The following is a 23,604-nucleotide window of genomic DNA, read 5'->3' as shown; positions in this document are numbered from 1 at the left end:
TCAACCCCATGGGGAGAGTTCAATAAGCAAGAGCGCCCCTCTGTTCCCCCAGCCTGGCCGGCGTAAGCCTGGTCTCTTCTCGGGGGCTCTGCCTAACAAGGAACAGAGCACAGGGACCCATTTTACACAGAAAGACGTGGGTCTGGAGACTGAGACACAGGGTCCTGTGCTCTGAGACCCACTCCTCCCCAAGGAAGCCCTCCAGGACTCTCCTTCTCCATCCCCAGGCAGGAGCCAAAATGAACAACAGGCTGCTCCCTGGTGGGTAGGGGGCGCTTAGGACTTTATTAACATCAGCAATGTCCCCTGCCCACCATTGTCTACAGCCAGGATGCCCGCCCCTGCTCAGGCCAGGCCCTGGTGGGTGAGGCGGTCTCCCCTTCCAAGGCCACTGGGCAGGCGCGTGGTGCTCTGGGTCCTGGGGTCGCCTTGGGCCTCTACACATGCTTCTTTCCCGTCCCCAGATTGACCTGTATGCGGGGGCCCTGTTCGTGCACATCTGCCTGGGCTGGAACTTCTACCTGTCCACGGTCATCATGCTCGCCATCACGGCCCTTTACACCATCGCAGGTGCAGCACCCGGGGACACACGGGAAACTGGAAGCTAGCCCGTGGGGGTTCGGGCACCTCCTCCTGTAGCCTGGGACCTGGCCGGTTTGAGCCAGGCACATGGGCCTCTGCAGCTGCTCAGCCGGCCTGGTTGCTGTGTCCACCTATGCCAGGGCAAGGGGCACGGGTGTGGGACAGCTGTCCCTCCCAGAGCTCGGTGGCCTCCCCGTCCCTCCCCCGTTGAGGCCAGGCGCCTCCAGCTCTGTTGTCTCCACTTGCAGGGGGCCTGACTGCTGTCATCTACACAGACGCCCTGCAGACGCTCGTCATGGTGGCGGGGGCCGTGATCCTGACGATCAAAGGTGAGGGCCATGGGCCTATCTAGTAGCAGGCCCCCCATGTCGGCACTGGGGGTGGGTGTCCCCACGAGGCCAGGCTGTGGGGCCCTCAGCCCCCTGCCAGCCTCCCCTGAGTGGCAGAAGCCTGTTCCCCTCTCACCCCAGCTGCCCTGTGGCACTTCTGTCACCAGCTCAAGCTGGCTGGTGTTTGGCTGCAGAGCTGACGCAGGAAGCAGGGCCATCCATATCCACCCTGGCTCAGTTATGGGAGGTGGGGCTGTGGGTGGTGTGCCCCCACACCACTGGGAGACCACATACTTGCCTGGACATCTGCCCCCACTGTTTGAAACCTTGTACAAGACCCCAAGAAGTGCTGTGGCAGGCAGGACAAAGGCAGGGTGGGAAGAAGGGATTCAGACCAGCATCTCCTGGTCTGGGAACAGGGAGGGGTAAGCTTGGGGGCTGTCCCGGGGGTAGTGAGCTCCCCAACCTGGGAAGCATGCAAGCAGAGCCAGGAAGAGCCCATAGAGGGCAAACAGAGGCCTTTACAGTCTCTTCCAGACTCAAACTCTAGAACCCTTGTTTAGTGTCTGTACCTTTGCTCTGAGCGCTCACCTCGGCCTGGCCTGGGCTCCGGGTGGGAATGACGCTGGGGGCTGTGGGGAGGGGGTGGGGAGCTGGGCCTGGGGCTGCCTGGGCTTTGTGTACCTGCCTCCTCACAGACCAGGGGCCTGTGTCCCTGGAGCCCACTGCAGGAAAGCACCTGGGCAGCCAGGCGCAGTCTGGTTAGGGGTGGTGGGGCAGTGACCACAGACAAAGCAAAAGCCACAGGCTTCCCTGGTGCCTCAGCTGGTGAAGAATCCTCTTGCAATGCGGGAGACCTGGGTTCAATCCCTGGGTTGGGAAGATTCCCCTGGAAAAGGGAAAGGCTACCCACTCCAGTATTCTGGCCTGGAGAATTCCATGGACTGTACAGTCCATGGGGTCACAAAGAGTTGGGCACAACTGAGGGACTCTCACTTTTGGCCCAGACCCCAGGGCAGACAAAGAACAGGGAGTGGTGAACGTGATCTCGGCTCCGGCCAGCTGGCTGGCAGTGTGGCCTTGGTGGCTCTCCTGCCCTCTCGGGACCCTGTTTCCCATCTCAGAGCCATACCCCCCTGCCCCCCAGCCACTCTCAGCTCCACCAAAGTCTCATCCTTCGGAAGCCCCTGGGTCAGGACATTAGCCCTTCCGACTACTGGGGAAAGTCCTCGAGTGCCAAGGAAAAGACGCGTCTGCGTCCTCGAGTCGACAGTGAGCCTGGTGGGGGGCCCCCTCCTGGCCGATGGGCATCCAGAGGCTGCAGGACATGGGGTGCCCACGTGCAAAATGTTCCTTTAATATTATTACTTTAAATACAAATAAAATAGTCTTTTGAATTCACTTTTTTTTAAAAACCCTCTATCTCCATACCTTTCCAGACATTGGGAAAGGTAATGGGAAAAAGTTGAGTCTCCTGTATTTGTGAGACTCCTGAGTTACTTGTGAGATGAGGGCAGTGGGGCCAGGAGTCACAGCCACTGGCCGCTGACCATCACCATCCCACCCGCCCCTGTAGCTTTCGAGCAGATTGGCGGGTACGAGCAGCTGGCAGAGGCCTACGCCCAGGCCGTCCCATCCAGGACCATCTCCAATACCACGTGCCACGTGCCCCGGGCAGACGCCATGCATATGTTCCGAGACCCCTACACCGCGGACCTCCCGTGGACTGGGATGACCTTCGGCCTGACCATCATGGCCGCCTGGTACTGGTGCACTGACCAGGTGAGGGTCCATGTCGCCGCCCTCCCCCATTCCTGCCTTCCAGGGTGCCTGTGGAGGTGCAGGTGACCCAGGAACCCCTTCATGGTGAGCCCAGGCTGGGCAGAGGCCATGGACGGTGTGGGCCCGGGCACGGGGTGCTAGGGGTCCTTGTGGTCCCCGGGGGCATGGGCCCGCCGTTTAGAGTCAGATGGGGCCCACTGGCTGCCACCTGTCCTGGCCTTCAGGTGCTTTGACTGGGACAGTTTGGAGTACGGGATTCCAAAGGGGCTGGGGTGTTCCTCGGTGGCCCTGCTGTTGGCCAGGGCACTGGCATTTCGGGCCGGCCTTGGGCTCCCAGGACCCGGCAACATGCGGGGCCCTGGGCCGCTCTTGGCCTGCCAGTGCTGGGGGCCTGCCATAGCCGGGCCTGCTTTCCTGCTAGAGCTCTGGGCACCGTCGGCAGTGGGGCGGAACTGCGGGGGTCCCAGGGTCCTCAATGGCCGCGGGAAGCCGTCTTTCTCCCTGGTGCCTGAGGCAGGGGCTCCGTAGTGGTGAAACCGCTGGCCCTGGGGGAGACAGAGTGGACAGGTGAGACCCAGGGGCTGGAGCCAGCTCCATCCCTTTGCGAGGGCTCTGGCCTGCAGTGAGCATGCCTGGTTTTGCTCCCTGGCCCTGCCCCCAACAGCTGGGGCTCCTGGACACATTTCCTTCCCTCCTCTGTGCCTGTTTCCCCACAGGTACTACGGGACTGATCCTGCCCTTGTGGTCACATCAAGGCCAGTGCCTGCTCCTCCCCAAGCCCCTGCCTGCCTCCCCCATCTGTAAGGGGTCAGATGGGCCTCCACCTGGGCCTGGTGCCTGGGGGCGGGGTCCCCCTCCCAAGCTGGCACCAGGTGGCCTCAGGGGACCACGCTCCCTCCCTGGGCAGAAGCAGATGATGTCCTGCCTGCCTGAGGGCTGTGGGTACCTTCAGGCAGCACTCAGGTGGGAGGAGCCCTCAGGGGCACTGGCCTGACTGACCACTGTCCCTGATTCTGGACCACGGCACAAGGACCCCACCCTGGGAGTGAGGCCACCTGGCTGGGAGTCGACCCAGCCAGTCATGGTGGAGTGAACGGGGACAGACTTCCTGGGAGGCGGGCCCAGCAGTCCCATCCACAGGACGGGACACTGAGGCCAGGGTGGGTGCCAGCCGGTGAGGGGCACTCTGCATCTCCCAAGTGTAGGTGTTCCATGTGCTCGCCAGGAGACCCTGCCTGGGTTGTAACTGTGGGACACAATCCAGGTGGGAAGGATCCTGGGCCTCAGTTTCCCCAGCTGTGATAAGTGACATGGTCACATGCTCGAAAGTCCCTGTAGGCTGTACCCACTGCAGGCGTCTGCCCAGCACCTGGGAGGACTGAGGCCCAGCCCTGGTGAGTGAGGGTCTGGACGAAAGGCCAGCAGTGGAGGGTGGGCAGGGGGTGCCGGGCAGCCCTGTGGACCAGTCGCAGCCCCTTCCTCACCAGGCACCTCTCATTCCCTCCCCGCTTAGCGTGGGCCTGGCATGGCCCTGCATCCAGGGACGGGACAGCACTCAGGAGATTCTCCCATGAAGGCCGAGTGAGTCAGCACACAGGCTGGCCTGGAGGTCAGGGCTGGATCGGCCTCCTTCCTGGATAAGAAGGTCACACGGGGAGGCAGAGGCACTGCTGACCCCATGGGGGTCCAGAGTGCCAGGAGCTTGGGGCCATGCCTGGCCTCAGCCCAACCTCCCTGTCCCCCTCCTGCTCAGGCTGGGTTTACCTAGGGAACCGCTGGGCCTCAGACCAGATCCCCAGCCACGCAGGTACCCATCCACTGGGTCCTACTCAGCCCCTGATCCAGGCAGCCCTACGGTGTGGTCAGCACCACGTAGCAGCTGTGTGTGCTGGGGCCATGAATGCTTTTCACCTTCTTCAGACATTTCTGTGTCTCCCAGCTTGGCCACAGCGTGTAGGTGACACTCAGAACCCAACAAAACCAATGAAACAGGAGGAGGGGCCTGGCCAGGCACTGGGCTCCCCTCTGGGGGCTGCCGTACCCTCCCACTGCAGCTGCTCGTCTGCACACAGACAGGAAGGGCCCTGGGCCTGCCCACTCTGGCGGTGCTGGAGCGCACTTGGTCCCCTGTCGTGGCTGTAGTTTCAGATGGACCGTCCCTCTTGGGCAGCAGCTGGGTCTGTCTGCAGAGGCCACAACCTTCAGGATCTGCTGCGGACCGGGCGCCATGTTGAGTGCACAGCCCCTGTCACCCTCGTTCCCATGAGCTCCTCTCTTGTCTCCATCTCACAGCGAGCATCTAAATGCTCCTGGGCCAGCACATGGGCCCTCTGTCAGGGTGACTCGCCGCCAGTCAGCCAGAACTGGGCTTGGCTGGCCACACGAGGCCTCATCCAGGATGTGCAGTAACCCTGAGGGTTGGGGGTCACATCCCACCTTGCAGGCAAGGACACAACACTTCGGGGCAGTCCTGTGGCTGAGCAGGGAGAGGGAGCGGCCTCAGGCGGGGCCTCTATGGCAGCGGTGCTGATGCTGCTGGGGACGGCGCGGTGGTCCTGGCCTGGTCTGCAGGGGCACCACTTCTCCAGCTGTGGAGTGGGGCAACCATAACTGTCCCTCCCCAGTCCCGGGCCTGGCCACCGAGAGAGTATGGAGTGAAATCGCAGAAGATGGCAGGGATTCAGGGAAACGCTCCTGTGAGGAGTGCAGCCCCAGCTCTCGTAATCACAGGACATCAAGGGGAGGGTCTACAGAGAACCACAGCTCACCCCCACTGCAGACAGGGAAACTGAGGCCCAAAGTGAGGAATGGAATGTCCCAAGTCAGAGCTGGTGGAGAGGAGGTGGAACCAGCCTGTCCTGCAACCCCCGTGCTGCCAGCCTGGCACTGGCCATGTTTTAAGAAAAGCAAAGGCAGTTTATTCTGAACTGCAGCAGGGGAGGCGGCTCCCATACCTCACGTTTGGCAGAAACTCAAAGGCAAGCAGAGGAGGGGGAACCTCTGCAGAGGCACAGAGGGGAGGCTGGGGGGGGCGCCGACGGGAGGCCACCAGCCTGGGGACGCAGGAGGCAGAGACTGAAACGGGGCGCCTGTGAGAACTGTCAGGGTCGGAGGACGAGTTGGAGACAACAGTTAGAGAAGCTGCCAGTTATTAATTAGGTCCTGGTCACCTGGGGCTGATCGTTACAAAGTCACCGTGCAGCTTCCTGGGCGGGTGCTGGAAACAGCCATCTGCCTTCCTGCCTGGCTCTGAGAGACATCAGGGCAGTGGTTTCCCAGGCAGGCTGCCGCAGGTCGTGGATCAGAGTACTATAGTTTTTTTCTATTGGTCGAGCCACAAGGCTTGTGGGATCTTAGCTCCTCAGCCAGGGCCTGAACCCAGCGCTAACCACTGGACCACCAGGGAAGTCCCAAAGTTCTATTTCGGTATGCAGCTCAGCCACCGTCCATGCGCTGTTCAGTCTGAATGGGATGGGCTTCCACAGTTAGAATGTGTGAGTATGCCTCCAAGGACACACTTTCGCTTTTGGATCTTGAGGTGACTATAACAAGAAAATTGCACCGAAGCCTAAATTTTCAGGGATCACCATCTCTGATCCAGAGCTCCTTTATCGAGCAAGTTTACAATCTTCAGGGCATTTTCTGAGATGTTTAGAGGGACCTCTGAAGAAGCTCATGACAGTTTCTCTTAAGGGTGCCGAACCTAAATGGGCACCTAGAGGCACCTAGGATGGACATTTGCAATTTCTAGCCTTTAGAAAATCCACTTTCATCAAAGCAAAGGTTTACCCTAAAACAAAGGCTTGTGTCCACGCCTATGCACAACCCTGTGATTCTGCACTTGCTCCCCAGGATGGTAACTGTCCCCAAGCAGCAGACCAGTAGGCACCTAACTGCTAGGTGCTTAATACCTTCACACAAGCAAGAACCCGGGAAAAGATGGAGAAAGATCGCATCGAGGAAGCACCTGAGGTCCTTGGTGAAGAACAGGCTATAGGGGCTTCCCTGCTGGCCAGTGGTTAGGAATCCACCTGCCAACGCAGGAAACACAGGTTCAATCCCTGGTCCAGGAAGATCCCACATGCTGTGGAGCAACTAAGCCTGTGCCTGAGGCCCATGCGCCTAGAGCCTGTGCTCCGCAACAGGAGTAGCCCCCGTCTCGCTGCAACTAGAGAAAACCCAAGCGTAGCAATGAAGACCCAGCACAGCCAAAGATAAAAAAAAAAAAAAGTCTGCAAGCCTCTATTTCCCACGTGTGTCCTTCCCGCCCCTTTGCTTTGATGTAAACGTAGGTAATTTTCTTCAGCTGATGAAAAGGTGCTGGAGGATGAGCCAGGGAGGGTGGAGTCGCCAAGTGAACCCAAGGAATGTTCTAGTGGATTCCATTGGCTGCACCCTTAGAGCTTTGTAAATTGCTCTGTCCCCGCCTGATTTAGCAGAAAAACATCTATTTTAGAGCTCACCCTGACTGGGACCCTGTAATTAATTGCTTCACCAACAGCCATGTCAGAGGCAACTGCTAGGAGCCACTTGTCAAACTCGTGTGTTTGGAAAATAAGTGAAAATCACAAAGAATTTCTACTTCTGAACTGCAGGAAGTGATTTAAACTGCAGAATAGCAACCAAAAAATACTTGCATTTAAAAGTTATAGACTGCACAGCTGGGAACATACTAAAAACCATGGAGTCGTATGCTTCTCGTGGCTGAACTGTGTGTGAATCATATCTCGGTAACGCTGTTTAAAGTCCCATGTTCTTAACAAGTAGAATCGTGGTGTCAGAACTGGAAGGATCTCAGATGCCATCAGTTCCGACTACCCCCTCCCATTCTGCAGATCTGGAAATTGAGGCCCAGATAGGCGTCGCCTGCGGCTGCATGAGAAGTTGCCCTCATGTTGCAGCTTCTAGCTCCTTCCACAACTGACACACAAGCTTCCCCAAACCCAGGTCCTAAAGCTCCAGACCTCTGCCTGGGACACAAAACACAGCTGGAACCAGTGTCTACTCCTGACACTTGCATGAGCCTGCCGGCCTCTCGTGACAGCGCAGGAGGTGGCGGGAGGGTGTGGGGGGTGGTCCCTGACACCGCTCCATGGTCTTCTCCAGCCCTGACAACTGCCTGCCGGAGTGACAGGCCGGGCAGGACCAACACTCCTCTGCTCGACAGATGGGAAGACTGAGTCCTGGAGAGAACCTGGGCCCCAGATGCTCAGCCTGCCAGCAGGGGTGCTGTCAGGGGTCAGGGAGGGTGTATCCAGGGCTGACAGGTCAGCTTCCACTTCACGCACTCCCTGAGCCCCGCGGAGGCGGAATCCGGGGCAGCTGGGACTCACCCTCTCCCCTGCCCCCAGGTCATCGTGCAGCGGTCACTGTCTGCCCGGGACCTGAACCACGCCAAGGGGGGCTCCATCCTGGCCAGCTATCTCAAGATGCTGCCCATGGGCCTGATGGTCATGCCGGGCATGATCAGCCGCGTGCTGTTCCCAGGTACGACACGCTCCGGGGGCGGGGCTGCAGGATGCCGAGGGTGCCAGGAGGAGAGGCCAAGGACAGGCAAGATGTTTCCCGGCCTAGGGGAGCGGGGAGGGGCATGGTTCCTGGGCCACAGTCAAAGGGATCCACACGGAGGTAGCTGGATATGAGGTCCAGGCAAAGACCACCTACTGCTGTGTGACCTCGGGGTGTGAAGGAACACCTCTGTGCACCGCCATCCCCTCATCACAAACTCGGGAGCAGACCACTCGCGTGACCCTGCACACTTGTCACTTCTGGGCATGCTACATGTGTCTTCTTCTGGCTCCTGGTCCCTGGCTCAGGCTACCTCTGTGGAATGCTGGGTAGTAACCTGCCGCATGTGAGCCCTGCCTGGTTGCTACCACCCCCCACCATAAGATCTCCCCATAACAAAGAAAGCCATCAGCACTGCGGATGCCCAGCAGGTGGCACCTGTGGGTGCCCAGTCCTGGGGGTGGGGCTCCCAGGACCCCGACCCACCTGTGCCTCCTGGTCCACAGGACGTGCGGCCTGCATTCTCCTCTGGGCGCCTGCCTCTTCTCTCTCCTGACCCTGGGCCCATGAGGAGTCACCCAGGGCTCCACCACAGGTCCCACGGGTCATATGGGGGGCGCTCAGCTGTCGGCGGGGTGCCTGGGCCGGCCCGTTGGCCACCTGCTCCGAGTGGCGTCTCCGGAGACAGGCCGAGCGATCCGTCACCTCAAAATACTCGTCTGACACGGAGGAGGAGGCCAGTGAGGCCCGCCGGGGGCCAGGGCCATGGTCAGAGCTGCCCGAGAGGCTGTCCTGGTCACTCAGGGTCACGTAGTCATCGTCGTCTTCCTCCTCCTCCCCGTCCAGCCCGTTGGGGACCACCTGTCCCTCGCCGTCGGGGTCATCCGGGGTCACAGGCAGTTGCCGCTGAAGCGCGGCGTGGCCTGGGCCCACCGTCCTGGACAGCCCATGGTCCATCCCATTGTGGGGTGATTCCTCCTCTGGAGTCTCCAGGGCCCAGCCAGCACCACCGCCCTCCTGGGCGAGCAGGTCTGCCACTGGGACCGTCCGGGGCTTGGGCACAGGCGGCCGTGGCTGGGCGTCCCCCTGGGGGAGGCTGTTCTCGGCAGGGATGCCATCTGGCGGGGCACTGGACTGGAGGGCGGGGCCGGGGTCCTGGCTCTGCCTCCACAGCTGAGTCCCCGCCTGGGACGTGTCTCGGATCTTGATACGGTTCATCTGACTGGGCTGGGGGTTCCAAATGTTGGGGTCGATGATGTTGATGTATCCCAGGATGTCGCTGCCAGGCTCGGGGTCGGGCTCCACCCACGTGGGCAGGTAGTCGAACATGTTGGCCCGCTCCAGGTTGAGCAGCCCTGGGTGCACGGGCAGGGGAGGCTCGGGGAGGTCTCCTGGGCGCTCAGCGAGGACCGCACCCCGCACCCCCGCAGGCTTTGCAGTGTCCTGCTTCTCAGACGATGACTTGGCAATCTCGTCGGCGCTCTTGGCCTTGACCAGTGCGTACTTGGGGTTGACGAGCTTCTTGGCCACAGTGCCCGAGGGCACCAGCGGGACTGAGGGGGGCAGGACAATGGGCTCGGGCTCAGGTTCCTTCTCCATGGGGATGTCCTTGAGGCAGACGCTGTGCGACATGAGGTACAGCTCCTGGAACTGCCGGTCAAACATCTCTACCACCTGGCCCGACAGCACGGAGATCACGTTCCGATCCGTCCTGGCGGCCGACCACGTGAAGCTGCAACACAGGGACCTGGTCAGGTGTGGGGTCTGGGCCCTGGATGAGGGAGTCCTCCCCCGCCCCAGTGCACCCAGAGGCCAGTGTCCGTCAGACTGCAGCCACAGAAGGGTTTCAGGAGAAGGGAGCAGAGGCAGAGGAGGGGGCTGGAGCCCCAGGGTCAGGCCTGGTGTGGGACCTCAGGCAGCCCCATGCACCAAGCCCCTCCTGGAGGTGCAGCCTGGACAGGGTGTGTCGTCCAGCACAGTGACTTGTGCCACCATCAGTATCTGCTCGCCCACCCTGTGTGGCTGTGGGCACCTCCCAGCTCCCTGTCCCTGCTTGATGGACCCAGTAGAGCTGGGCCCTGCCAGCCTCATCCTGCCCCCACCCTTAAGCAGCTCTCAGAGTGACCGCCCTGTGAGCCCGGCCCACACTCCACCTCTGGGCTGCTGACACCTCGAGGCTGGAACAACAGTCTGGCAGAGGAAAGTGTCATTCTGCCTGCTTCTGAGACGGGCGGGTGGTGTGCGGGCGGGCCCAGTGCCACTCACACCTCAGCAGTTTGGGGACCAGTGAACCAGAATAACCAGGGTGTCATAGGCAGGCTTAAGGGCAGAAACCAGCTGGGAACTCGAGCCGCCTCTCCCCCATCCCCCGGAATGCCAGAGTCACCTGTAAGAGCCACAGATGGCCCGGTCGCCATCCACGAACATGAACTTCTGGGCCAGGGCACCCTTGAACTTGGTGGCCGACCGCGTGAAGAACTCGGTTCCTCCGCTGCTCCGCACCCTGAGATTCTGGGTTGGAGACAGGAGACGGAATTACACAACCCAGCACTGAGCTCCCTACCTGGGCCTGGGGAGGGATCCAGGCGAGCGTGGACAAGAAGGATAAGACAGAGGAAGGGCCTAGAGAAAGCAGTAGTGCATGCGTGGGTCCTGGCCAAGGTGGGTAGGGGAGATGGGTCCAGCCTGGGGAATGCTACTGCAGGTCTCCAGCAGGAGGGGGAGGTGGACACGTTTCAGGAAGGTCCAGCGGATGCCTGGGGGCTGTGTAGTGGGGTATGGGGTTGCCCTGAGAGACCTGGGTCCTGCACTCGGGCAGATCTGTGGCCTTCCCAGCATGGGTGACCGCCGTGCCCACCCCCTCACCCCACCCCCGTCTCCCCGTCACCATGGTGTCCCTGTTCCCTGAGCCCTGCAGGCAGGGATCCTGGCAACCTCCCCCTCTTCCCACAGAGCCAACCCCCTGCCTGGGCATATCCCCCCTTGCTGGGCTGGCACAATCAGCTCAGGAGCCGGCCAGAGAGGTCCCAAGAGACCACGGAAGGGGAGCCAAGACCCAGAGGGAGTAGAGGGTCTCCCAGGAGTCAGAGGCAGACCTGGTCCAGCCCAGCCCCCTGTCAAGGCTAGATTCCTCCTGCCTTTCTCTGGGCGTCAGAGCCCTCCCTCTCTGTAAGTCTGTGGATGTGCTGGGATCCGGGGACGGGCTCCCCTCCCATCAGGAGAGCTTCCTGTTTGGAGGGAGGGGCAGGCATGAAAGCCCAGTGGTAGGGGGACCCCAGGGTGGGCAGGGCAGGCCTGGCTGAGACCTGGGGGTTGAGAGGATAACTGAGGGCACCCTGACGTGAAACCTCAGGGCAAGAGGCAGAGGGGCTCAGGGGGGTCAAGCATCACCCAGCTCGTGACCACCCCAGCTCCCACTCTGGAGGACTGAGCTCAGGAACTCCAATTCTAACACAAGCCCCAGGGACTCTGAGCCTGAAATCCTTTGTGTGCCCCAGTGACAGAGTTCTTACTCCCTCCCGGGGGGCCCTGTTCACACCGGGGGTGCTGGCCTGTCACACCTTCTGCAACACCCCCATCTGTCACCCTCACCCAGTGACAGCTTACTAAGTCATTCACTGATCCCTGCTGAGGTCCCCAGCCCACAAAGGGGTGACCGAGACAACAAGCCCACACTGGAGAGAGGGGAGCAGATAGGTAATGACCCCGGCTGTGGGCAGCCTCCCGGGAAGGCTGGCGTCCAGGCTGATGTGTGACAGATGAGGAAGAGCTGGTCAGGGTGGGCAGAGGGTGCGGCACCCCAGACTCAGGACGACAAAGGCCTGACCGAGAACCGGGAGGACTCTGGGGGAGAAGGGTGGGCTATGGAACCTACAGAGTGGGGCCAGCCAGATGCTGATGAAAGACCCTATGGGGCAGTAGGGAGCCACAGAGGAATGAGAGTAGGGAACAAGGGGCGGGGGGTTCATCCAGGAAGAATGCATGCATTCACAGGGCGCAAAGGCTGACAGTGGAGGGCAGGGTTCTGTGCCTGAAGGAGGGGGGCCTGAGTCCGGCTGGACGAAAGACCTGGAGGCTGTCTCCACTCCGGCCCTCGGCCCTGGGTACTCCACGTCTGTCCCTTCTGTGACGGGTCGCAGACCCCTTGCCTGGGGAGCCCCAGGGTAGGACCCACAGAGGTTGAGGGGCAGGTTCCAGGGATGCCCACCTGGCCGTATAGCCCAGCCCAGAAGGCAGATAAACCTCTGCTCCCAGGCTGGCTCCCCCCACTGCCTGTCTGCATACAACCAGCTCAGCAGGAAACTGGCCGCGGCCCAGGACAATTAGCGCCCGTGACTTTGTACCAAACACGAAACAGGCTCAGGGACCAGAAGTCTGAACAAAGCTCCTGGAGGCGGTGTGAGGCCTTCCCCTGTCACCTGTGCCTGACCGCAGCCCTGCTCCACAGCTTCTGTGGGTTCCTGGCCCAGAGCTTGGCACACTCAGGCCGCAGCTTCTCCTCGGCCTTCAAGGACTGAGGACTTGAAGGACTCCCCTCCCAGCCAGGACTCCCCTCCCACCAGTGTCTGCCCCCACCCTCCCCGAAACTTGTCCCATGAAGGGCTCAGAAGGTCACCACCTACAGCTCAGAGTGTCTCAATCCGTCGGGGAGGCAGGCCTCAGCTTCGCCCGATGCTTTGTATGACTCTAAGTGACTCTCTGACCCTCTCTGGGCCTTAGTTTCCCTGACTGCGTGATGGGGGCCTGGCCTACCACTCCAGGCCTGTCCAGCCCTGGGGCCCAGCAGCAGGCAGGGGCTTGTGGTGGCTCCCCGCCATGGCAGCACCTGGCTGTTTGGTCCTGGGTGGGGGTGGGTCCGGTCCCACCCCGTGGGGCCGGACCCAGATGAGGTAACGTCTCAGGAGCCAGAGCTTGGGCAAGCAGAAGTGGAGGATCCACAAAGCCGCATTGTCTCTGAGCCTGGGAAGCCCCTAGCAGAGCACACAGCAGGTGGGGGACACAAATGGGTTGCCCTGGCCCTGGGTGATCCCCGGATCCTCGGGAGCCTGTTTCCTGATATGTATGGGAGCAGTGATGGGCCAGAAGAGGAAGATGGCTGGGCAGAGCTTCATCCACTCCCAGGGTGCCACCGCCCCAAGGGTGGATGGACGGGGCAGGGTGTGCTGGGCACAAGGGCTCCACGGAGTCTCCTGTGTACACATGGGGCTGGTGGAAGGTGGGGGGACCAGCCCAGACCCCCCTTCCCTGAGCAAGTGGGTCACTCTTGAGCTTTGGTCAAACAGCCCCAGTCCTGGTGTAAAGGGATGCAAGCTGGCCTCCCCCTGCCTCAGTGTTCTCAGCTGTGAAATGGGCCTGTCCACCCCCTGCTTCAGGGCTGCTGTGAAGATTGAGTGCATCAGGGGAGGGGCTAGGTGCTCAGCGGCTGCTCCCTAAACTGAAGGGGACAAGGAGGGCTGTGTCATGCAACACGATGGGAGTGGCATCTCCCTTCTCTCTCCCTTCTACTCAGAGAGAAGGAGCGGGAGGGACACAGAGGAGTGGAAAACATCTGGAACGGTGTGGACTCGGGCCCAGGGAGGCAGGGATGCTTGGCCATACACAATGGTCAGGTGGCTTAGGGAGCAGACTGATTTGCCCAAGGCCTCCCAGTGGACAGGGTCCAGTCCCCAGGGACTGACGACAGCCCGCACCTGCACCCTGGCGGCTCTTTCACCCTCTAGGCCCTGCTGGCACCTTCTGGGTTGGAGGAGGCGTGGGGAGGTCCAGAGACCACGCTGAGCAGGGCTGATGGGTGACAGCAAGTTCAGGCCAGGTTGGGGACAGACAGCTGTGTCCCAGGTGCCTTCTTCTAAAGGGTCTGTTTTATGGGGCAGGGGGAACCAACACTCCCCCTGGCGTCCCCCAGGAATAGTGAAGCTGGGATGGGATGCACCCTTGGGGGCAGGGGACAGAGCAGGGGTGGGGCGCTCCTGGCTCCTCCCTGGGGCCAAGCCGATTGGCTTCGTGACATTCTGGGCCAGGCAGTTCTCTGTTGGGGGCTGTCCTGCGATTGCTGAGCAGCATCCTTGTCCGCCACCTGCAAGATGCAGGTACCGCAGTGCCCTCCGGGTCACGGCCAGCAAAAAGTGCCCTGAGTCCCCTGCAGAGCCAGGCCAGGGTCCGAGAAAGCAGGTCAGGAGAAGGGGAGGCCCAAGTACCAGAAGGGGGCGGGGACCAGCCTGTCCAGGAGGAGCTGGAATCCGTACATCCTCAGCTGGCACTTTCCCATGGCCACCCTGCGTGGGGTTCTTTTGTTCCTCAGAAATGGGTCTAGCCTTCGCCCGGGTGGCTGCTGGTTTTTCCAGTTCAGCTGCACAAAGCCAGCTAGCTTTTCCAAGCAGCCAGGCATCTCACAGCTCTGGTGCCATCCTAAGTGGTGACCTCGAGGCCTGGCTCCCTGGCCTGGGCACCCCTCAGCACCCAGAGTCACCCCAGATGTGCCCAGTCCTGGGCATGGGGTCAGAGGCTGGGGTCGTCTTCTCGAGGTCTGTTCCCATGTGTAGTGTGGGCACTTGTGCCCACGTCCCCTGGGCCTGGGGGAGTCAGGGCCCAGCTGAGCAGGCGGGCGGGGGTCTGGGGACAGCTGGGAGCCTCAGGCGGGGGAGGGGCTGGCGCCAACCCTCCCACCTCCTGAGAGTGGGCTGAGTCCAAGCAATACTGCAGCTGTTTTCAGACGGTGTTGTGTCAGCTCAGGGGTTCGGCTGGGGGGCTGCCCTGAGAGCTAGACGTGAGGGGTCACCAGCCAGACCACAGCTCAGAGGGGCGCGGGGAGCATCGTGGCACTCACACCAGAGCTGGGGCCACGGCTGCCCCAACTGCAGACAGGAAGGAAAGGAGTTCAGGACCCAGTACCCTGCCCTCACAGGCCTACCTAACTCTTCATGGAAGCCCTGCCAAATAAGTGACAATATTCCTAATTTTCAGGCAAAAAGGCTGAGGCCAGAGACCTTAGTGTCTCTGCCCAAGGTTACAGTGCTAGAGGGCAGAGCTGTGGCCCAGGCCTGGCCCCTGGCGTTGCCCTCAGACTGGCGCCCAGCACCGCCATGGTCGTGAGTATGACCCTAGCAGGGACAACCTGCACCCTGGGTCCCATGACCTGAGGGCAGGTCACTGCAGAGCTGGGCAGGGGCGGCAGGCCCAAGGGCGGGCCCCGGGATTACCGGCAAAGGAAGTGCTCCTGGGACAGGTCTGGGCCCAGCCAGCCTGCGGGCAGGGAGGCAGGCTCTCGACAAGGTGACACTTGGCCAGGGCTGGGCCAACAGGAGCCTCTGGCTACCTGCCCGGGCTGGGAGGGGGTGGACTCAGAGGCGAGAACAAGGCGGCCAGGGTCACACATTCCTTCCAGTGAAAATACCTGGTCGACCCACAGTGTCTAGCTCCAGAGTGTGTCATCCTGTGGACCCGCCATCTTCTGCAGAGCAGGGAAGGGTGAGCGGGGCAGGCTGGGCCACGCTCTGGGCTGGGGCCTCGTTCCCAGCCTCCTGCCCTCAGCTCAGGGCCCGGGGTTTGTAACTCCTGTTGCTGCTGCAGCCATGTGCTTACCCGTCGCTCAGAGCAACTTCAGAGCCATCATTCATCTGCTTTCACCCTCAAACCACCCAACGAGGTATCCTGGTGGCCACGGAGCCCTGGAGGCTCAGGAAGGTGGGCCTCGCACCAGAAGGGGGGCAGCCACATGGCCAATACCAGGGTGACCGCCTGCCAGGTGCAGCCTCAGTCCAGGACCCTGGGCACCAAGGGTGTATGGCCCTGTCTGCGCCGACCTCCCATCACTGACTTTTAAGTTCAGCTCCAACTTGGTAGAACGCCTCTGGGCAAGTCACAGGTTCCCTCTGGCCTCAGTTTCCCTGAGCGTCCTGGGAAGCCTGGTCTGGATGGCCTGCCCCACTTGCCCACTTCTGGGAGCTCCGGGCACTTCCAGGAACCTGCATCAGGGTTTCCCTGCTGGAAGAGCAGGGGCACTGGAGCCTCTGCACAGACTAGCCTCCTCCCTGTTTCTTCATCTGTACGTGGAGTGGGGGACTCAGAAGGTAGACAGCTGTGATGTATTCAGGGTCCCTGCCAGGCACGGGGCAGGGGTGCAGCAGGAGGGGGCCGGTTGGCCTCTGAGCACAGGAGTGGGCTGGACGAGAGCCCTGAGGCTCTGTGATCTCCTGCCCACAGGACAAGGCCCCTGCGGTCACCTTTCAGAAGCTACCTCCTCCACACTCTGGACCTCCCAGCCTGAGCTGTCCACCCCGGGAATTGGCACTCAGTACTAATTACACGGCAGGCACCACAGCGGGCCAGCCCACCAGCGAGACCACATAAAAATGTCCCAACAGCCAGAGACTCGCACTGCCGGGAGAGCTCACACCCACTTGAAAGGACTCAGCTGGGACGGGGGTCACTGGACAAAGCCAACTAATTATGGGCGCTGGAACCCAGCCCCTCGTTAAGAGGGCTGGCATTGCCCAAGGCATTCTGACCCATTGGAAGCTATGCTCAGCCAGAGGGCTCGTGCTGGCCCTGCGCCTATGCCTTGCTCACTGGCAGGGGTGACACCTGGCAGTGCCCACATCCCCAGTTGGTAACGTGGAACAGCCACCCCTCCTGCCGGCTGCCAAGAGGGGGGCCTAGTAACCATATCAAGGGCCCAGGACAAGAGCTGTGACAGGATCCGCTGTCGTTGGTCTATACCCTGGGGAGTAAGCTGCACACAGGTGCCAAGCAATGGCTCCCTCCACCCCCAAAGTGTTCTTCGCTAAGTGATGTCTGACTCTTGTGACCCCATTGAATATAATCTGTCAGGCTCCTCTGTCCATGAGATTCTCCAGGGAAAAATACTGGAGTGGGTTGCCATTCCCTTCTCCAGGGGATCTTCCTGACCCAGGGATTGAACCTGGGTGTCCCACATTGCAGGCAAATTCTTTACCGTCTGAATCACCAGGAAGGCCTCAAGTAAGGCACCAGATGCCAGGGTGTCTGAGCAGAAGAGCCTAGCCACACGGGCCATTGACCGCTGCACTGGACCACTGAGCCCAGAGAGGGGAGGTCACGTGCTCCAGGCCACACACAGCAAAGCAGTGCTGGGAACCCAGGCCCAACCTGAGAATTCCGTCTCCATCTCCGGTGTCACTCCCTGGAAGGCCCTTTCTATTCCACTGGCTCCTCAAGTCTGTTTCAACTCTGCAGCCTCCAAGGGAGCCCTCCCTGACCTCAACCCAAGGAAGCTTCCTCTGTTGGGTCCTAAAGACTATGGGTGGATGTGATGTGGAGACAGACTTGGGCTTAGGACTTCCTGAGTTGAAGTTCTCCAGCTGGCGTGTGAGCTGCCAGAGCCAAGGGGTGAGCACCCTGTCACTGGAGGTGAGCAAGCAGAGACAGACAACCACTGTGGCATGGGCTGCTTTGAGACACTGGTGAAGGAGCACCTCACATGGGCTTTGACAGGTAGTGTCCTGTCCCCAGGGCACCGAAGCAGAGGCCACGTGACCACTTGGTGGGCGGCCCTAGACACCGAACTCTACATGCTCAGCCCCAACCCACATGGCAGGTACTCCAAGAATTTGTCAATGAACTGAAAGACTGGCCAGTTCACCTTTAGGTGCCCCAGATGCATGCGGGCCCGCTCACACATGTGCAGGAAGTACTTGACATTGCTCTCGTCCACAATGATGTACACGGCCACCTTCCTTTTGAAGCCAGCATCCAACAGGTCCTTGAAGATGTCCACGTCGGTGAACATGTCCATGACCACAGCAATCACCTGCAAAGAGGAACGGAGACCGTCAGGGCACGCAGCCAGGAGGACAGGTGCCTCCATGCCCACCACCCTCTCCCACACCTGCCCACTCTGGCTCTGCTCCCTGCGGCCTTGGCTCTCCTGGCCCTGAGGCTGCAGGCATAGGACCGACACTCAGGGTGCAAGATGCCCAGTGGGTGGCACAGGCTGGACTCTCTCTCTGGACAGCAGGGGATGGAGGCAGGCCCAGTCCACAGGCCTGCCTTTTCCAGAACACAAGACCACAGAAAACCAAGCCCAGTGACTGGGAGGTGAGGAATGTGGAGGGAAGGGGAAGGTGCTGAGGAGCCCAGAGGAGCTGACTCAAGGCCCCGCAGTGGGAAGGGGGCAAGTTCTGGGGTTCAAGCCCTGGCCGCCCCCACAAAACTGGGTGGCCCTCCCTGCTCCTGGGGCTCAGAGCCCGGTCCTGTTTCCCCTCCTGGGCTGCTTTCCCAAGGCGGGCAGGCCACGCCACGCCTTCCACCCGCCACCTCAGGAAGCTGAGATGAGCCAGACGTGTCAGCACCAGGGAGGAAGGCGGGGGCTGCGGCCGCCCACCGGTCATCGGTCCCTGGACAGGCTCCCTCGCCGCCACCTCTCCAGTCTGGTTTGGACGGAGTCCAGAGTGCATGTGCTCTTCCTGTCCTCTGACCACATCTGTGCCACAGCAGCAGACCTCAGCCTCGGGACTGGCTCTGGGTGGAACCGAGAGGTCAGAGTGCGCCCAGCCCAGTCCAGCTGAGACACGCCCAGGCCTGGCATTCAGGGGCCCTGGTAGTGCAGGGCCAGGGAGTGGGGTGGTCAGCAGGTGCCAGGCCTGGCAGGGCTCAGTGGTCAGCAGGCTTTGGCACTCAGTCTCTCTCCTTTGCCCTCCCTGCCCCACTGGGCAGCAAGGGGAACACAGCAGACCAGGGTCCAGTGCTGCTGAGCCCTCTCACTCACTAAGGCCAGTGCCATGGCTCCATCCTGGGTCTGAGAGCCCCCTGGAAGAGTCTTCCATCGAAAGGCGGGCAGGGTTGTGCACTGGGCCGCACAGTGAGCTGGGCACAGACAGGCTCAAAGCAACCAGGCCCAGGGGAGCCAGAGTTCCCCCACCCCTGCCAGGAGGCCACCTGGCAGGTGGCCCAGGGCCTGCCCGCACACTCCTATGAGCTCACGCGGCCCCTGCAGGCCCAGCAGGGCTCCTCCTGGGCCCCAGGCCCCTGCTGACGCTGGTCACACGTCTGTACCAGAGCCAGTACTGCTGGGGGCCCCTCCCTGCCCTGCCCTCTCTGAACAGACACGCAGCCTCCTCACATGGCCCCAGCCAGGGCTCCTGGGGAACCACAACTCACTGTCTGAGTCCCTCAGGGGTGTTTCAGGCAAGCCCGGGGAGCAGAAATAGTCTGTACAGGGCTGGGGGGCCACGGGGCAGTGGCAGCACCAGCTGAGGGACATGATCTCTGACCCCAAATAGGCTGGGGTCTTGAGAGGAAGTGAGCGCCCCATCCCTGGATGTATGCAAAGGCCGAGACTGCTTGAGGGGGTGGACAAGAGGACAGATGGGATGCGGCATCAGAGCTGGTGGGCTCAGCACACCCTTGGGCTCCACCAAGGAACCCAGGGACCCAGAGTGGGGTAGGGGTGGCAGCAGGGACCCTCTTGCCTGGACATCCTCCCCACCCCCCGCCCCATGGTGACTCCAGCCCTTCTGCAGGCATGGCCTCACATGCCGGCCTGGGGAGGGCTCCGCTAACACACTGCTCCTGGAGCAGGCCTAGGTCCAGGCTCCGCCAACAATGCCAGAAGGGGATGTGCCCTGGGCCCGGGCTGGGGGACATGCCATGACCCAGCAGGACCCACCCCACATGTGCCTTCTCCGCGACACCCGGGCAGGTGGGTGCCCGGTCTAGGCCGCCAGCTGTTGGGCTGGGTCTGCTGGGGCCTGCCCCTCTCTCCCCAGTGGAGCCCCACGGGGTCCCAGGCATTGGGCTCAGTGCCAGGGGTCAAAGAAGGGCTTGTACAGGTGCCAGCGGAGCTGGAGAGGGGTCTTGGTGCTCGGGAGGGTGGGGTCTGAGGCTTGTCCATGGGGCCCACCACCTTTCTTAGAGGCCTGGAGACCTGAGTGCTCGTCTCTAGGGTCAGAGACTGCAGATGAGAACCCGGGGCCCTGTGCCCCACCCAAAGCAACTTCTGCCTGACAATCGCTACCTCGTCCAGTCCTCAGACATGCTGTGAGGTGCGGATCATTGCCCCCATTCTACAGACGAGGACACTGAGGTACAGGGCCACTCGTTCACTTGCCTAACGACCTGCTCAGGTGGCGTGGCAGGAAGAGAGATGGAGCTCTGGACCCCAGCCTGCCGTCCGGGATGGGTGAGCTGCAGCCTCTCTGGGTCTCAGTTTCTTCATCTGTGAAATGGGGATGATGATGCCCAAGGCTGTGCCTGCTGAGCAACCCCAAGTTCCTATGCTTGGTCTGGGTGCCCCACACAGCCCATCCAGGCAGGCCGCAGCCTCTCACTGTGTCCACGGGTTCTGAGAGGCAGCTCTGACCACTGCTGCCCCACCTCCCTCTGCGCCACCAGCTTGGGGCTCCTATCTCACAAGCTGACTCTCAGCCTGAGGCTTCTGGCACCCCCGCTGCTGCTCATGAGACCCCACCCCCGTGACCACAGAACCCCTCCTGGGGCAGAGGTACACTGTGGGCAGGGGAGGGTGGGGGAGAAGGGGCAGTGGTGAGGCGACCCGGGGTCTCCCTGCCGCTGGAAGACCATGGCCCAGCCTCTGAGCATCTCTCCCCAGAGGCCCAGAAGCCACAGGGGCTCTGACTCCACCAACCTCTCCCTTCACACCCCAGACCTCGCCTCAGCTGAGCCCACCGTCCTCCTGACCAGGCACCTTCCCCTCCTCCTCCACGCTGGTAACATCTTCCCGTCCTTCAAACCCTGACTCAAAGGCTGCCGTGAGCAGGCCCCACATCTGTTTCTGGAGAAGCCATAGCAACCCACTGAGTGGCATGCCGTCTCTCTAAGGCCTGACCCTGAGACCCAGGACTGCATGGGCAGTTTCCCTCTGCACTGGTCCTGCCTGCCCCCACTCCAAGACCACGGAGATGCCTGCAGAAGCTTAAGGGGCCAGCAGGGGTCTCTCCCCTCAAAGTGCTCCCCAGAGGAAGGGGAGACAGTCACACCCACCTGCCCTGGAGCCCAGAGGTCACCAGAGACACGACGCACGGCAGGCAAGTCCCCAGCATTCACTGGGCACTTTCACCACCTGGAAAAGCAAGAGGTGGGTCTGGATCTCTGGGTCTGTCACTAAGGCTCAGGTGGACACAGGACGGTAGCAGCGTGGGCTCTAGACTGTCCTCCCAGAAAGCTGTGTGACCTCAGGAAGGGCCTTAGTTTCCTTGTGGGGTGATGGCAGCACCCACCTGCATGGCTATTGGCAGGTGAAGTGAACCAATGCAGGCACAGTGCCATTCAGGGTCCAGAAGCTGTGCTCAGCAGACGGAACCAACCCCAGCCCTCTGGACCCACAGCACCCTCAGGTGGACAGGCTGGAGATCACTGCCCACCATTTCTGCTTCCTTTTCTGCCAACCGGAGGGCAACCCATAGGAACACCAGGGGCTTGCTGCAGACTGTCCTAAGAGTGGGTACAGTGCCTTCAAGACCTGGGATTCCGCTTCCAGCCACAAGGGAATATCAGAGCCTGCACTTACCCACCTGCCTTAGCAATAAACACCAGGCAGAAAAGTCTGTGAAGCCGTGGCCAACAGGCAGCACAGCAAGTGCAGGGACCCGGGGCAGAAGGGAGACAAATGAGGCAGTCAGCTGCAGGACTGCCTCAGTCACCTCCAGGACACAGCAGAGTCCCGGGGCTCCCGGAGTTGAGGAGATGAAGTTTGCTCAGAGCCTGGAAACCAGGATTTTCAGGACAGAGGAGAGGAGAGGGCTGCACAGAGAAAATGCCACAGAGTTGCCTCTTGAGGATTCAACTGGAGACTGAGAGGCACTCTCTCGGTGGTGGAGGAAACCACCAAGACTGGAACAGAACTGCTGGAAAGAAGCGGCTGGAACAACGGCTGGTAATCACACAGGACCAGGAGTCATTTACGTTCCCCCAACAGAGTGCAGGCTCTAAGCATCTGCAAGAGGGTCCCCAGAAGGATACCACCTACATGATGGGCAAACATGCCCTGGACCCGAGGCCATGAGGTTTTTCTATAAAGGCCAGGTAGCAAATGTCTTAGGCTTTGCAAGCCATGTGTCTCTGACACCCCCTTCAACTCCAAAAACAGACACAGACAACTCATAAACAAATGTATACATCTCCATTCCATTATTTACAAAATCAGGCTGTAGGCCAGATTTGGTCCATTGTTAGCCAACTTCTATAGTAGACTAAATCTGCTTTGGTCCTACCTAATAAAGCTTAACAGCAAGCCTCAAAGTGTTACATTGTTTCCAAGAACTGTATCCCCAAACAAAGCTCCAAAATGTTTAAAGGAAAAAAAAACAAAAAACAACTCCCACAACATAAAATTTTCAAGTCTAGTATCCAATCAAAAATTACCAGGCATTCAAAGAAACAGGAAAACAATGAGCCTCAAGAGGAAAAAAAAAAAATCGATCAAAGTGAACCCAGAACGAATACAAATGGCAGACAAAGAAGTGTGAACAGTTATAACTTCATCCTATATGCTCAAAAAGTTACTTAGAGACGTAGAAGATTTTTTTAAACAAATACCAAATTGAAACACAAGAGGTGAGTTTCAGCATTTACGATGAAAAATACAGTGGATGGGACTAATAGAAGATTAGATACTATAGAAGAAAAGATTAGTGAGCCTGAACATCTATCAGTAGAAATTATCCAAAATGACACACACAGAAAAGACAAAAAAAAAAGCAAGACAGAATAACCAAGGCCAGAGTGTCAGTGAACTTGGATCAACTCCAAAGGTCTAGAGTACGTGTAACTGGAGTTTCAGCAGGTGCTGAGGCAGAGGATGGGGGAGGGAGGATAGAAAAACATTTGAAATAAAAGGCCATAACATTCCTACATTTGATGGAAACCACTGGGCTTCCCTGGTGGCTCAGACAGTAAAGAATCTACCTGCAATGTAGGGACCTGGGTTCGATCCCTGGGTCAGGAAGATCCCCCGGAGAAAGGAATGGCTACCTACTCTAGCTATTCTTGCCTGGAGAATTCCATGGACAGAGGAGCCTGGTGGGCTACAGTCCATGGGGTCGCAAAGAGTCAGACACCACTGATCAACTACCACTTCCACTAGACTTTTCATTTATCCCCAAGTCCAGAAGTTTGATGAATTCCCAGCAGAGGACACATGAAGAAAACACACCACGACACATCATAATCACATCACTTAAAATCAGTGAAAAAGAGAAAACCTTAAAAGCAACCAGAAGGGAAAAGACCATCAGCCAGTGAGGAACCACGCAGACGTCTCAGAATCAACGCAAACCAGAGGACATGGGAGCAAGTGAATGGAGAAACCACTAATCTGGAATTCCCTACCCAGTGAAAACAGCTCTCAAACCAAAGATGAAATACGGACTTTTTCAGGGAAACAAGTGCTGAATTTACTCTGGTCAAC

General features: G+C 60.1%; 1 protein-coding gene across 1 annotated transcript in view; it reads right to left on the bottom strand.

Moving 5' to 3' along the window:
* Positions 1-266: 266 nt before the first annotated feature.
* The window catches only part of FAM83G (family with sequence similarity 83 member G), a 31,130-nt gene continuing 7,792 nt past the window's right edge, over positions 267-23,604 (bottom strand). The window contains exons 3-6 of the mRNA XM_019981439.2: positions 17,821-17,988; positions 10,588-10,712; positions 8,688-9,933; positions 267-3,238 (exon numbers count right to left, since the gene is read on the bottom strand). Coding sequence (XP_019836998.2) covers positions 2,831-3,238; positions 8,688-9,933; positions 10,588-10,712; positions 17,821-17,988 — 1,947 coding nt within the window. The 3' untranslated portion in view covers positions 267-2,830. The remainder of the gene's footprint in view (positions 3,239-8,687; positions 9,934-10,587; positions 10,713-17,820; positions 17,989-23,604) is intronic.

This window comes from Bos indicus, chromosome 19, assembly GCF_029378745.1.
Source record: "Bos indicus isolate NIAB-ARS_2022 breed Sahiwal x Tharparkar chromosome 19, NIAB-ARS_B.indTharparkar_mat_pri_1.0, whole genome shotgun sequence".
Classification (NCBI taxonomy): domain Eukaryota; kingdom Metazoa; phylum Chordata; class Mammalia; order Artiodactyla; family Bovidae; genus Bos; species Bos indicus.
The sequence above is the reverse complement of the archived record's forward strand: the minus strand, read 5'-3'. Positions and strand labels throughout refer to the sequence as shown.